Source organism: Sinohyriopsis cumingii, chromosome 6, assembly GCF_028554795.1.
Source record: "Sinohyriopsis cumingii isolate HCF-2022 chromosome 6, ASM2855479v2, whole genome shotgun sequence".
Lineage (NCBI taxonomy): Eukaryota > Metazoa > Mollusca > Bivalvia > Unionida > Unionidae > Sinohyriopsis > Sinohyriopsis cumingii.
Genome location: NC_142966.1, coordinates 160846702 through 160863349, shown reverse-complemented (window position 1 = coordinate 160863349; position 16648 = coordinate 160846702). Strand labels below are relative to the sequence as shown.

The following is a 16648-nucleotide window of genomic DNA, read 5'->3' as shown; positions in this document are numbered from 1 at the left end:
TGAAATGTATTGGGTAGAAGTTAGACTAAAAAAGACACGAAAATTGGACCTCAAGATGGATAAGTCTCTTCATACAAAATTAGATTTAAACAAAAAGGTTAGAAATATTGATTACAATTATTCAAAATGTGGTTTATAGTTCTGATTGTGAGGTAAACAGTTGAATTTGCGACAAAACATTGTATATAGATTTTATTTGTTATAATGTATTTTAAAATCGGTTTTAAAAAATGGGCCGACGCGTTTGTCTTAGGGGTAAAAACAATTTTAGTTTCTATGCTAGGATTGAATTACTGGATTTTCCAAGTAACACAGTTTTGATAATTTACTGGACAGAAGTACAATAAATAATATTACGGCTGCGTCAATGACAAGATAATCGTGAAATCAGAAGTTAATCTTCGATGCTTACGTGGCCGATTAGTAAAATATACTGCTTCCCATTCAAGACACCTCGAGATGAAATCCTACAAGGCACGCATTACATTTTTATCAATGTGCTAATTTATTTGAATCGGGAATCAGAATCGTGTAACAGTTTATGTAGGATCGAATAATCACAACATGTGACACAACATAAACGGTAAACCGCCGAATCGCGCGTAATCTTCTAAAAGATCTACAAATTCTGTTTATTATCCAGTAAACCTTTGTAGCCAAAATGTTTAGAGCATAACATACAAAGAAAATTTGCTTTCTACGAGTGGATAACGGATATACTTTCTCTTGTGGCTGACAAAATTAAGTTTACTGGTGCTGAAATAACAGCATTCTTGATGTATGAGAATGGCGTTCTCCAAACAATCTTAGAATTAATTCGCAATAACCCCCAACGTATTATTTAGTCCATCCCCGGTCGAGTCATACCAGAGACTTAAAAAATGGTACTAACAGCTGCCTCGCTTGGCGTTCAGCATTAAGAGGTTAGTGTTAGGACTGGTCGGCCTGGTGTCAGGATAATATAACTGGGTGGGACATCATGCTACATGCCTGCGGTATGATGCCCCAGTGCTAGACATCACGATAAACTGCCACATTGCAGACATCGTAGGGATATGACTGAAAAATTGTTAAAGCTACGTTAAAAATCAAAATAACATCACATCACATCACATTAGTTCAAACAATTATATGATCCCTTCATAATTCCAATACATAACTTAAATAAAGGAATCCTCTCATATTAAAACTAAACATACTATTAAATACTTTTAAAGACCGAAAATAAAATGAGAAACGTAATACAGATATGAATATAAATAATTGTTAACTTGCCTACTCACATACATCTGTAGACGATAGTACTATTTTTTGATGCACTTCTTTCCTTGTGACACGTTTTACAATGCATACCCAGTGAAACATGTCGCAATACTCAACCATACAAATATAAAACTATTCCAAACCGTACACAAGTACCTATTTATATCATTACGACCCAAATAGATACCTTTTTTCCTCTACGCATTCTTGTCCCGGACGCCAACTAGCATTATCAATATCAGGGTGCAAAATGCTGACAAAATCAAAAATTGAGTTTGGCACATAGACTAGCATAAACATTACTTTCAGACTGTTTTAATCGAATATTGGATAAATCAGGTTTACTGGAGTAATCTTTTCTAGTAGGTTTTAATGCAACTTTAATACACTTTAATAAAAAGCTTTGAAGGTAAGGTTGACCTGCAACGTTGACTTTAAGCATGAAAAATATATAACTTCTGGAATTAGGAAGCTATATATCACTGACGATATAATAATCAAAGTAATAACTTACACCGAATACATTCATTAAGTGTACTTTTGTTCATCTGCAAATACAATAAATACAAAGAGACGAAAGCAATCAAAAAGTGAATGCTTCCAAGATTCACAACAGCTCGATACGGATGAGTATGTTTGTGTGTAAATAAAAATGTTTAAGATTAATGCAGATTTTTTCAAACTGAATTAAAAGTCATACGAATGGATTAGATTAGTTGTAAGAAAGATCCCATGGAGTAATGACTGTTGATAACATGTTTAAGCTGTATATGACCTCAATTATATCATATCGCGTTCACTGGCAATATACGGCGGTACATGTATTGACAGGATCGATACCACCATGTACCCATATAGCGGTTAAAACTACACACTGCTAGTAATCTGTATACTTCTTAAATGAAAACAGCGATACGTTACAAGCAATACTATGTGGATGATATCGCACATTCCTTTATGGTGACCTTGATTCTGACACCACTTTTATCAAAGTACTGAATATAGGCTTTTTATTTTGTAAAGTTAGGTAGGTCTATTTACTTTAGAGGAACATGTACTTGTACCCCAAAGTATTTCGGTAAAAAGCATTTAGTGCCTTAGCATAAAGTTATTATAACCTTTATTATATGTGTATATTGCTCCCATCTAGCCCTTCCTAGGGTTTCATTTACATATATGCTATATAACTAAAATTTCTCCTTGAGCCTTATTTGTATCTTTGCGATTTTGTCTTCTTTCAGCGTTTCTTGCGGCACAAAGTACCCAATATTTATAAAAGCTACGTCAGTTGAGAAAATCGTGAAATGCCCGTGGTATCCCACCTACCTGACGTCGAACTTGAAATACGGTACATGAATTTGCGAAATAAAGATTCGTCGATAACCTTGTCATTTGTCGAGGACGTAATATGGAGGTGAAGTCACGTTGCCGTCATTCTCTCATTCTACATAACGACCGCTCCGGTGGCCTAGTGGTTAGAGCGTCCACCTCGGAAGCGGGATGTCGTGGGTTTGAACCCCGGCCAAGTCATACCAAAGATTTACAAAAATGATACTAACAGCTGCCTCGCTAGGCGCTCGGCATTAAGAGATTAGTGTTAGAATGTTCGACCTGGTGTCAGGATAATGTGACTGGGTGGGACATCATGCTTCATGTCTGTGGCATGATGTCTCAATGCTAGACATCACTATAAACTGTCATACTACAGACATCGTAGCGATATCACTGACAAATTGTCAAATCTACAATACAAATCCTAATCACACACACATTCTACATCATGCTCAATATTTACTTTTACCGGTATTAATTCGCAATAGTTATGCAAATAGGCTATTAATTATTAATACACAAAACAATACCTGAATAATATCAGCTGTTTAATATATTTGCAAATTAATACTTAGGAACTGCCTGAATTTATAGGACTGTACCACATTGATTTTATAGTCAGCAACATGGCAATGATGACATATGGCATTCATGTTAGACAGCACGGGGCATTCTGATCGGTAAACATATAAATATGACACGTATTTAACTATTAGTTTCGCTTCTACTGAGACAACCCATGTAGGACTCACGGTACTAATTCAACTCAAATAGTAAACATATGGAAACACTATCATATTCAAAATTCAATAACTTAAAATGTTTGGGTGCTGATGATGAGACCTATACTTATCCACGCACATCTAACCTTGGTGCAAACTTTTGTTTGGAGAACACCATATGGGCGGCGGCATTTTGTTTATCTACATGTGCATGAAACACATGTTATTGATTCTGCACCAAATGTATCAGGTGCTCCTTTCCTTAATGAGTACTCCTAAGTCAAGCCTGTAAAAATACTAAAATTGCATCAGTAGAAATTTATTTATATTTTTAAAAAGGTACATATAGGATAAGCTCTCAAAAGATATTTTTACTAAAATTTTATTTTTCATTATTAACCAATTATGGACCACCAAACCAGTAAATACTCTATTATTTGTTCTCTCATTTCAAGACTGGTTCACAGTTCTTCCATCTAATTAGTATCGTGTGTCCTGTATTACTGAACTGGTCTTAAGTTCTGTGCAGGAACAATGGCGTGTTTTCGTACACTCTAATCATTTTGAAGACTGGACATATTGTATGTATATTTATGATCTTTAACAACAGTCATTCCGCTTGCAAACATACCGATTGTGAGGTTGGTGTAATTTGTTCCAATACTTGCATTTTGGGTGTCAACTGAATTATGCAGACAAATATGAAAAATCTCATGCAGCTCGGATTTTTCGACGTACCAAGTTCTTAACAAATTATTGCATTCTTACAAAAATTAAAATGAATAAATAAATATGAAACATTGACTTCTTTTATACTTTTTAACATTTTGTGTTTCTTCATGAAAATTCTTACTGTATATCGCAGTACAACTTGCTGTGATGCAATATATTACAACACGTAAATTTTGGTGATACCTGTACAGTAATATCCCAGTTCATAACTGCATGACGATGCCCGTATAGGTTTATGTTATTGTTGTTCTTGCTATGGGGTTTGATGCTATTTCTCAACACAAGACGGGATATACATGGCAGCCAATACAGGTGATGCAGGGAGAACAAAGAAACACAGCCCAAGACTCGAACCCTCACAGACAGAAGTGAAGTGAGATGTCAGTTACATATATATATATATATATATATATATATATATATATATATATATATATATATATATATACAGAGAGAGAGAGAGAAGAGGCTGCAACTTGTAAGTTCCTTAGTGGCTTTATCAGTTTACTTCTCTTTGTTTGCACTTACTACATGGATTAATGAGCTGATATTACAAAGTTTGTGAATTTACGTCAAACTTAAAATAATAATAATTAATACCTACGTCTAAAAACTGACAAGTGTAATATTCAGTTAAAGCATTTATTAATCAATTATCTATGATTTCCTCTTTAAATGTGTATAAAGTGGGGATGGGTTGAAGTAGGGAATAGGCACATGCAAATGAAAGAAGTGTAAAGAGGAAATTTATACAGACAAGAATGTAACATGAGTTTTGAGTTACTTGATGGTATTAAACGTCAAAATAGTAAAGAATGACCTGTGAGTCGTCAATAATTTTAATGAACAGAACCCGTGAAGTTTACCCAAATAATTTTAAAGTAAAGCTGTCTGGATACCCCACTCATACACATTAAATTTGCTATTGAAGATAACCATTTTTGGTTTGGTCCATTCGTAAATCTGTGTCTTTTACATCCAATAGTTTGATATTCATAAAAACAACTGGATACTAGTGAATTGGTCTATAGTGACATAACGTCAGCGGCTGGTCGAGTGTGTGAATGTAATTAAAGGGGTAGGCCAAACGATTTTCCTGTTAATATGAACCAATGCACACTATTGTTAACTCAATACGCATTGAACCATCAGCAAGTAATATAATCAGATTGGCGAGCACGACGACCGCTCCTGTGGCCTAAGAGGTAACAGCGTCCTCCCAGATGCGGGAGTTCACGGGGTCGAATCCCGACCGAGCCATACTAAAGACTTATAAAAAAGTTAATATCAGCTGCCTCGCTAGGCTCTCATCATAAAGATGTTAGAGTTAGGATTGGTCAGCCTGTTATCAGGGTAACATATGACTGGGTGGGACATCATGCTACATGTCTGCGACATAATGCCCCAGTGCTAGACATCACTATCAACTGCTACACTGCAAACATCGCTGTGATATGTCTGAACAATTGTTCAAGCTACGTTAAAAATCTCTCTCTCTCTCTCTCTCTCTCTCTCTCACACACACACACACATACACACTTGACCAGCATGACATAAATATTCATCACCTCTACTCAGCTCCCAACAAACGGAGGTTCAATTTCTGTTTAAAGTTGACAATGTAACAAGATACGATTAAGGGAAATCAGCCTATTCATTTTCATAATTTCATTATATTACAGTTAAGATGGTATCGTCAATTATAACATTAATATGCTTATGTGCAGTAAAGACTTACTGCGACTAAGCGCAGTACTGCAGTTTGATATAATGCATATGAAAACGAGTCATTTATGACTTAAACATTATATATAAACTTACCTTGCCCTTGATAAAAGAAGGCAAACATTACGACGTGAAATAGAATGTTTGCAGTCATTCTGATTCACGAGATACTTGTCTGTGTAGATTCACCCTTTCCCTTCAGTCATTTAATTAAAACCTTGTCTCGAGAGCGACAACAGCTATACGCATGAACCAAATCCCTCTCCTCACCCAACTAGGAAATAACAATGTCTATCTTGCTGTTAAGTATAGTATTTGTTACACTGTCCTATCCTATGTAATCCTTCTGTAATGCGCAATCTCGTGGAGCATGTACATTATGCGCATTATAATCAGGAAGTTGATTCAATACTATCTTTTTTAAATTGGCAAATTGTTGAATCTGCTACTTCTTTTTTGTTTTGTCATATCCGCATACATCTTACACCATATATACATGCATGCACACTTCGATACTGATTTAGTTTGTTTCTGAAATGAATAATCTGATTTAAATTAGCATTGCAAATCAGACACTTGACACACACAGACACACACACGCACATCAATCAATCAATCAATCTCTCTCTCTCTCTCTCTCTCTCTATATATATATATATATATATATATATATATATATATATATATATATATATATATATATATATATATATATATATATATATATATATATATATATATGCACTAGTTACACGCATGACAACGTTTCGTAGATTTATGGCCGAAGAATATATGCATTCATGTATACATACATAACTATCCACTTACCTAGTGAGCTATCTGTTTGCATTCATACATATACGCGCGCGGGTGTGTGTGTGTGTGATCTGGATTTTTAACGTAGCTATAAAAATGTTTCAGTCATATCGCTACGATGTCTAAAGTGTGACAGTTTATAGTGATGTCTTGCATTTGGCCATCATGCCGCAGACATGTCCCACCCAGTCACATTATCCTGACACCAGGCCGACCAGTCCTAACACTAACCTCTTTGTACTGAGCGCCAAGCGAGGAAGATGTTAGTATTATTTTTTATAAGCGTGTGGTCCCTCTGAGTCGGCCGGCGATCGAACCTATGATCTTCCGCATCGGAGGCGGACGCTGTAACCACTAGGCCACCGGAGCGGTCCCATACACATACACACATACGGGTACATTACATTCCTACAAACCTTTGCCTGATAACGAGATAATGGTTTGAGATATGGGGTTCAGAGTCCTTCACAAATGTGGCAAACGTCTTCACGCAAGCAAACCGTGTATATTGTTTATTCGTAAACGATCCATGCATATGTATGCCAGTTAGATATCAGGTACCTAACACGAGGAAGTTTTTTTCATTCAAAAGCTGTTCTCAAACAACACGTCCAGTTTCTATGTGTTAATACAATTGCCTTGACTTAATCACATTATACTAACCAGCTGTGGCCTGATTGTATAAAATGTACTGTGTAGTCAAGGACTTAAAAGAAACAGGGTTCACCGATCATTAAGATGTTCTTTGATTTCAAGCTCTTGCTGACTCCGAAAATAACAGTTTATTAAACTAAGAGCAACTCACCCACACCAAAAATTGAAATCAAGAAAAGAATCTTATAATACAAATAATATTCCCTGGTGCTTAATTCTGGAGTTATAATGTTACTATTGGTTAGAAAAAAATTCTTCATTAGATAAATTATTCTATTAAGCTGACAGTTTCATGCTATATATTTTTGATAAGCTAGTAGATTATTTTGATACTTAACTATTTTAAGTAATTTTATAATTAAACATCTATTGCTTTGAGAAAATATTTCTCAAACAAGAGCAATGATACTCTCATATCAAGAAATGCACCAAAAGCTTGTTTTCACTAAGAAAAGGCGCATTTTGTATTATCAGTAGTAATGTTGGAGCAATGGTGGAAATAAAATCTTGGCAAGAACACGTATCTTAATATGCAAAACAGTTATTTATTTTGTTCCCTTTCTTTTTAATAGTCAGATCTAACCTATTACTGCATGAATAGCATGGTTTAGCAAATTTGCAAAATATTGGGCTCGAACTACTGCTTAATTTCCCAATTAACTTAATGGTCATATATTAAACAAATAAAAGTAATATGTGCAATATATTGACGTACGTGCCGTACAAGCTTTCATTCATTCGATATTGAGACCCCTTTTTCGGACATTTTTGTTTTCGTCCTTCTGTTAAATAGGGTGACCTCCTTGCTTGCACTTATCAGCATGACCTTGTACCAAATGCTACTTTGCCACTGGGAAAATAAAGACCGGATATTACAATAATAGCAGGTACATAGTTTTGAACTATTATATATTGATTGAACTGAATGAAAATAATAATGGACACAACATTACAATCCATTTACAAACCAAATGGTGTATCTCAAAATATTTAGTACTATATTTTATATTATAACTACACGAATATACCAGTTCCCTTGCTATAAACTAATTTGTGATTCGATACCGATAATTAAGATCACAATCGTGACAATATTTTGTTGCCAATAAAATCTATTGTCTTCCCATAAACAAATACTAATAAGAATTTTTTAATATTATTTTATTCCAGTTAATTGAGGCGAGTATGAAAAAGGAATTTTCTAAAATACGTCTTTCGTATGGGTCTGAAATTGGAGTATGCGTATTCTTTAGTGTATCGCCATATAGTTATACAATTCTGAACAAATAATTCGATGAAGTTGATAAAGGTACAAACAACGCAGATTCAATTATATATTTCAATTTGCTGACTCTGAACCGTTGATATCAACCGTCTTGTTTGCTTCTTATCAAGAAAGGATGAATTTCCTGTTGTTAGAAATATCATTTCAAGGTATGCTGTGTAGTATCCTTGTAAGGATATAAAAGGCACTTGTGCCTTAAATGGAATATTAGTATTAAAAAAAAACTTCCATAATACACTTTCTGATTAAATACAGTCATAAAGCTTAAACAACTTAATTATAGCTGGTGGTTTCAACTCCTATACTCAAAATATCGACAAGTAAAATGGCAATGGTAGCTGAGAAAAAGAGGCAACACTATTTTTAAAAGAGCTAATAACGAACAAGAATTTGACGGACACATACATACAACTTCACCCCACCAAAAGAGAATACACATACATAAGAAAAAAGTGGAAACACAGTAACAAGAATTCACCACACATACATTAGCAGCAACTAATTTAATTTCTCTGCCTTGAGTTCTTTTCGCTCAATCGTGCCAACAAGGTTTGTTCAAAATGTTAAACTGCATATGTTACAAAGGTATAAACAATGAAAAGAATATGCAATGGTCTGGAACTCGTGTCATGTTTTCTACATATAAGCACAATTATACCTACCGAATTTCATTTATATATCTAACAAATAAGAAAGGTATTAGAAATCTTGATATATTATGCCCCTCACACAAACTAATATTTCCTAATTTAGGAAAATTCATTTTCTCAACTTAAATTGATCCCAACGTATATTGTGGGTGTGAGTGTGAAAACCACAGATTTGCTTCCCCTGTACCGAATGTAGCGTGCGAATGCATGGCATGTGCATATGGGAAGCAATTTAGCTATCATGAAGTAATAGTCTTTTTAGATAATGTGTAAGATTCAAATTCTTTCACGATAACGGTGTTTTTCCTCACTCACATCTCTGTGCAAAACCTGCTATGATACCTCTTCAAGAATTGTGTCTCATAGCATCTGTTATTCTTGTCTCACTAAGGAAAAGATTGTTCTCTCATAATAATACCCGCACCCACTATCGTTTAACTAATTAGAAGGTACATGTGTATATAAATGACACTAATTTTCCGATCACAACATAATATAAACCAGATGTGCAGAAACAAGAATAAAGAGAGAGAGAGAGAGAAAGAAATTCGTACAACCCATTGTGGCTAAGTGAGTGATAGTATGACAATACTCTGTAAGAATTCTCTCAAGATAATGAAGCATCATGTTAAAGCTCATATGATCTGATGACAGGCATCATGTAGTCCAAGCTGACGAAGGTATCTGTCATCAACTGTCAATGTTAATTTAACGGGTGCTAAAAAATAATCACCAACCAGCATAGGTGTTAATGAAATCAATGTCAGGAAACTTTAATATTTACCTAATTACTAATAAAACATTCAGTCAAAGGTGAGAATTTTAGACCAATTTAGTCCATATACTTCCATTCACAGTTGTGCTTTTTGACCAAACTTCGATCATTGAGACAACATATTATCCAGACGATTTCTATATCCCCTTATAGATCACGATAATCTCATTTATATATGTCAGTTTAAATCCGGTAGACCTGATTTATTAGCTATATACAAGTAGTCGAATAACTTGTACTTTTGTCCTGGAGAGCTTGTATGAGAGACAAGTACACCTCAGTTGCTTTGAGAAAGACTGATAAATGCAGGAATACGGATGCATTATGTAAGCTGGACCCTATGGCCTTAAAATGAAGCAATGGTCTCAATGGGAATTTAACAGCAAAGCTAGAAAGTTAACATCTGATTCATTTCGAGCACAATGTAAACATTGTTACAATGTTAGACGATGCTACTTCAAAAAGGCAACATGCCAGCTAATTTGAATTAAAATGGCTTTATGATATTTGTTTCAAATACAAGAAAGTGGCCCGAATTATGTATAAAGGAAATTATGCGCCTTAAAGAGGCACTAACAATATTAAATACTTTTGCAAGAAAATCACGGTATGGGGCATAATATACATTTACAAAGAAATGACAATATGCGGCGGAAGGGGAATTAACACAATGCCCTGTAGGTCATCGTATGTTAACATGAAATGCATACTATTAGGTTCAGTTGGTCATGTTGACTAATTTATGGGTCATAAGCTGAAAAGTAATGACACTATATGTTGGGTTCAACACGCCATTGGAGTGACCAACATCCATTTCTATACTATGCAAGATCTATGCATCGATACTCCACCACCCACTTATCTACAATCCAATACCTCAGATTTACTATCCAACACGATTTGTGTAGTGACCAATTCTCAGTCAACACATATCCAAAACACGACACTTACTATTCAACAAGCTGTTGTTGTGACCAATACCCCACACTTACAAACCAAAGCTAACATGTAAAAGAAGTGTAATTAAACCACGCATCCCAACTTGGGGTAGGGGTATTCATTCATATTCTATCCCACAAACACGCCATCAAACGAGATGGTTAAGGGGCTTTGTTTAATGCATGAATTAGACATACACAAATATAAAATACATATACTGACAGTGATTGAATAGTATCCTTGTTTCTAAGAAAATTGGGTAGCCATGCAAAAGGTCCCCGGAATGGTTAACCAAGAGGTCAGTACATGTGGCACCACCTCAATGGTACCAACAAGCTTTACGTTTCTGCTAATCCATAGATCAAGACCGTATTCAAACACCATTGCCTTTCAGTGCACGTTCTTCTCTTTGAGATTGTTATCACTGTACTTGTGGTAATGGTCCATGATGACTTCACATTACTTACATGAGGTCCTCTGCATTAAACAGCGACTTACAATAGATAGTCGAGGTTTCAAGACTTGTCTACATCTTTTCCTTGAAAACAGATGCACAACAGGCCAACGCATGTTTTTCACATAATTGTGAATAGGTGTATTTCCTATCTTCCAATTAGAATACAGTGGACGAGTGGCACTTATTATATCTAGAGTGACAGACAGTAAGACTACTGCTGCTGGTGCGAGTATTCTTCCAAAGGGTAATGATTTAAGCTTGGCTTTCGTAGACCCATATCATCTTCGCCAGAAATTGTGCCGGTAGTAGCACCTTCACTTCTTTCTCCATCGATAATAATTTCAGAACAAAATCGGAAGGAAGAGTAGCTGGCCATTTTGCAACGCTATAAAGAATAGAAACACGTATTTGCTCAACAACAGCAAGAGAGAAACGAAATCAACAATGGGACAAGATGAAACCTACTGTAACGTGTCTATACACTTAAAATAAGTAACATAAAGAAGCGAGGCACCATGATTTGTAAAATTTAACAAATAATTTATTTCCCTAGAATAAAACGTGAAAAATGAGAAAACGAACGTATGATTTTAAGAATTAAATCCAAATTGTAATCCAATAATTGAAAACACAAGTCCTATCAATAAAAATGTATAAGTGAATCTCAGTTCGAATCCCAAAGAAATTCAAGATTGAAGGCGATGATGTATCTAATAGTCAGCGTTGTACTGAAGTATCGACAGTCTCGTGTTGAATCTCGTAAAATATTTTTCCATTTTTTAATCCCGTATAACTTTAAGTGAATGTCATTTTCCGAGAATTGTATCAGAGCACTTTTGTATTTCGAGGGAAAGCAATCTCTTGAATTCAATAATTTGAGGAAAAATAAAAATCAACCCGAACTGGTAACACCATAATACAACTAAACGTGTCAAATGTTTTTAGCCCTATTCCAAAGACTTTATAAGAACATCAGTTATACACCTAATTACGACTCAAAACAGATTCCCGGAGGGGGGTCAAAAGTTCATTCTTCTGGAAAAGTAGAAGCCTGTTTACCAATTGACACATGCATAATGATGTAGTCCAGGTATGTCCTTGACTCAACTTACTGATTCTTACTATGATAAAGATAATACAAAAATTCAAAACAATTGTTTACCAAAACTGTCATTGCTTTGGAGCAAGGTCTGCAAATATATGTAATGTTTCTTTTATTAGTGGTTTAACGCAAACAAAAAACAAAAATTAAGAAACTATATATTCTGGACAATGTCAAATGCAGTAAACAATGTTACATTCCAATAGCATGAAATGGAATACAAAATTAATACAAACAAAAAACCATTAAATGAAATATGCATAACACGATGAACACTAGGAAGAAGGAAGAGAGTGAAAACAATATGGTCGGGCTATTGCAAGACATTTTGGCTTCGTTAAAACACCTGAGAAAAAATGTATTTTGGCTACACCTAAGAGAAACAGACCTTGACAATGCAAGATTTCAAACATTATATGACTAAATCGACACTGACCATTACGGAGATGCCAGCAGAAGCTACATTCACTAAGACTACTATAGCAGCAGGAGTAAGAATTGAACGTGGACAAAGTTTAACACGGTTGCAATTGATGGCGTCAAGTCAACGCGTTTCTTTTATTCCATAGCCAAAACTTTCCATTTCAAGACCACGCAAATATTTCAAGGAAAGATTACTGTTTAATGATTACCAAATCAAACAAAATGTCATTCCATAATATAATGGGTGTGTGCCTGTGCGTTTGAATATATTTTCCATATTTAAAGCAAATCGAGAAAATGAGGTTAATACTCTTTTTTTGTTGATATTGTCTCGCGAACAAGAAACACAATGAAATTTCAAAACAAAGTGCGAAAGTTAATTTTTCTTTTTCCTTTCTATCCTTTTGAATTTCTTCACTGGCATAGGCTTTTCTTGAGTTTCCTTAGCGTATCTTGCTTTCTTTGCTGGAGTGGATTATGCTTTGTATTCTGCTTGTACTTCCCAACGATGATTCTACTTGTTCTCTTATCTCTTGGAATACACTAAAGATCATTGTCATTTTTATAACATTAATATCAGTTTTCGTAATATTTGTTTCTTTTTCCTTTTGTTTCAGAGGTTCCCTTACTTTGACGTAGTGAACATTCTGGAGTATTTTTTTTCCGGAGTGACATAACTGGCATTTTGACATATCTTCAGAGGTGTATTCAGAAGTCTTGTTCGAAGTGTACTTTTGAATGACACTCAAAATTTCAGATGAGAAGTGTGATCTTTTGTGTCCAATCAGTCTTCTCACACTGAACCTAAATAAGCGTGTTCTATAAGGTAGAGCATGCCTCTGTGTATATATAGGGAGAGAGTATATGTACTATAGTCCAATTAATTTGAATCATCATGATAAGAAATCATTTCCATGGAGAAACCAGAAGACTGTGTTGCCTCACATGGGGTGAGAAATGCCATTTGGCATTCATGCTAACAATTGTGAAGTGGACATGAGCGATCCAGATCCAAGACCATCTATCACCACCGCAAGACCAAGATAGGATCAACAAATCAATAAAGAAATTATGTGGAAGCCCCCAAAGATTATTTATTACATTGGAGCTACCCAAACAGTGACTTGCACGGAAGATAGATCTAAAGCTTCCACGTACAAGATCAAATTTAAAAAAATTAAATCTAAAGTCGAAGCAAAGAAAACTTCTGTCTTTTTGAGACATTGCAACCGATGTTAGGGAATGAAACGTCAATTTCAAGCTATAGATCGAGATCCTTTGAAACTATTCAATTCACGATAGTTTGAAATCTCCTGTTTTGATCAGGTTTAGTATACCTGCAGAATTAATATTTGTAACTGTTTTGACTACATTAAACAATCTAATGATGAGATTGACATGACCGATTGAAAAACAACTCTTCAGAGACAAGCGGTGCAGCATAAAGGAAACGATCATGTAAAATCTTTAGACACACGGGCAGAGCCAAATAAGCAGAACTCCTTTCTTAACAAGCAATTATTTCCAAAATGACCGTATATAATTCATCATCGGTGTTCAATAGGTATCATCCCTGTCTTTACTAAGTTCAAGCAGCAGAAGAGAGCTACAGACCAGGTTTGTTCGCCAAAATAAAATCTTCTACAGAAATAAATCCGTAGAAAACCTTTATTTTCACTTTTAAGGCCTTCTACAAGGGGTTATTTTCGTCATTAACAGACCTACGTGGTAGTGTAGTGTCACAATTTGCATCTGCGTATAGACAAATTTATTTATGAAAATAAAATATTTTGTTATCTATTGAAATTATTTATAAACAATAATGAGCTTTGGAGAACCACATTCTGCTAGATTAGCACGAGAACGATTAGCGGCAATAGAACAATATCTTCCTGTGAGAGATTCTGTCAAGAGAAAAATAAGAGCAATCGAGGACGCGAAAAGTGGATTCAGAGAACTATCTGTGGAGATATTTAGACCTGTCACTGAAACAACCGAGAAAGTCTTACTTGGAGATGTTAAAGATCCTGAAGTGAGAAAACGTGGTATTCTTCCTGTGCTAAAAAAAAATTGAGGAGCAAACTATACCTAGACCTCAGCCGGTACGTGTAGATGCAGCTCAGCAAGTAGAATTAGAAGAAGAAGATGAACCTACTAAAAGAGACGATGAAGTTTTGCTCAGTATGGATCGTCTAGAATAAACCAATATCCACTCAACGACCAAGATCAATTTAGTAAATTTGGTGAATTTGCTTATAGATCTTTCGGAGACAAAGATAGATTTTTAAATCCCGATGTTGAAATTAAGTCACATCAATTATTTGCCGATCATATGTTCAAAGCAATTTTAGATATCGATAGAATAACAGATAAACAAAAAGTTGTCAGTAATTATTACGCGTTTATGCAGGGATATAATATAGCAAAGAGAGAAACTGCGCCACAGGAAGAACTCTTGTCACAAGAGGAACTTTTACCTGCACAAATTCAACAAAAAGAAATATCATTAGATAAGGAATTATTACCGCCTGGCGCTATGTTTAAAATTGATACCGCTAAATCGTTAAAAAATCTATCCAGAGTAGCTGAAATTGCTGCATATGATTATGATAATCGAAATAAATATTTGATGGATAAATATGTTGATAACGTTAGTGAAAAGGAATGTCCACTTTATTTGTATTTTAATTATGCAAATAAAAGAATTGATCAGAATGATCCTGGTTATAAATATTTTCTCAGAGAAGTAGATAAACTAAAAAAACAACCTCAAGAAGAAGAACAACAACCTCAAGAAGAAAAATTTGTCGTTCCACCAGAACAAGCAAAAATAAATAATGTACAAGCCGAAAATATGTTTCTAGAAAAATCTCTTGAAAAATTAAAATCACTTAATCCAGCTAGTGTGGTTAAAATAGCTGCGTTTGAATATGATAATAGAAAAAATTATCTGAAAAAAGTTAGTATTGGACAAATTTCTCATCATGATTGGATTCCTGCGGTATATTTTGCCTGTAAGGGTGGACGAGTTAATCTTGACGATCAGAATTATAAGGAATTTAGAAAAAATATGTTCCAAGAGCGAATTAAGTCTGCAGAAGAAGAATTTTTCTCACCGCCGCAATCACCTAGCGCTACCGGTAGCGGTTATAATTCCATTTGTCCTGATAGCGTTATCAACGATGTATCTCGGCTAGAAGTACTTATGGGGGGAAAACGAGCTGGAAATAATTCACGTGAAATAACCAACGAGATATCTGATATTTGTCAACGATTATTTCGCGGTGGTATCATAAATGTTCATGTTTATAGAAATTTCATTGACGAACTCGTCGACGAATACAGCGATTATATTAGAGTAAATAAATATTGATCATTCACAGATATCATCGTAGACCAACACAAGTTCGTGTGGTAAATTCTAGATTGCCCGTGTACAAATATGCTCACGGGAACGGACTTGGCGATACTGTCACAAGTCTTGTAACAAGAATAGCCCCTAAAATCGGACCTGCCGCTAAACAAATAGCTATGCAAGCTATAGGAAAATGAATTGGTGAAAAAGTTATTTCTGGTGTTAGTAGTTTAGCTAGTAAAGGTTATGAAGCTGTCAAAAGTAGAATATTAAGATTATTAGGTAGGGAAAAACCACCTGAGCCGGTTAAATTACCTAGCACTGACGTGATGCCTAGCGATATTAGTAAAATAATAAATGGTGCAGCAAATCAGAAATTAGCGAATTTAACAAGTCAAGAAATTAGTAAATTAGCAAG

The 16648-nt window shown here is 34.9% G+C and overlaps 1 protein-coding gene across 5 annotated transcripts in view; it reads right to left on the bottom strand.

Moving 5' to 3' along the window:
- Positions 1 to 16648, bottom strand: part of LOC149798401 (receptor-type tyrosine-protein phosphatase alpha-like) — a 611129-nt gene that overhangs the window by 244623 nt on the left and 349858 nt on the right. Inside the window, exon 1 of one of the 5 annotated variants that reach the window (XM_089963603.1) lies at positions 5871 to 6068. The exons of the other annotated variants lie outside the window; for them this stretch is intronic. Within the exon in view, the coding sequence (XP_089819729.1) occupies positions 5871 to 5928 (58 nt within the window). The 5' untranslated portion in view covers positions 5929 to 6068. Of the gene's footprint in view, positions 1 to 5870; positions 6069 to 16648 lie in introns of those variants that run through there. 5 annotated transcript variants of the gene reach the window in all.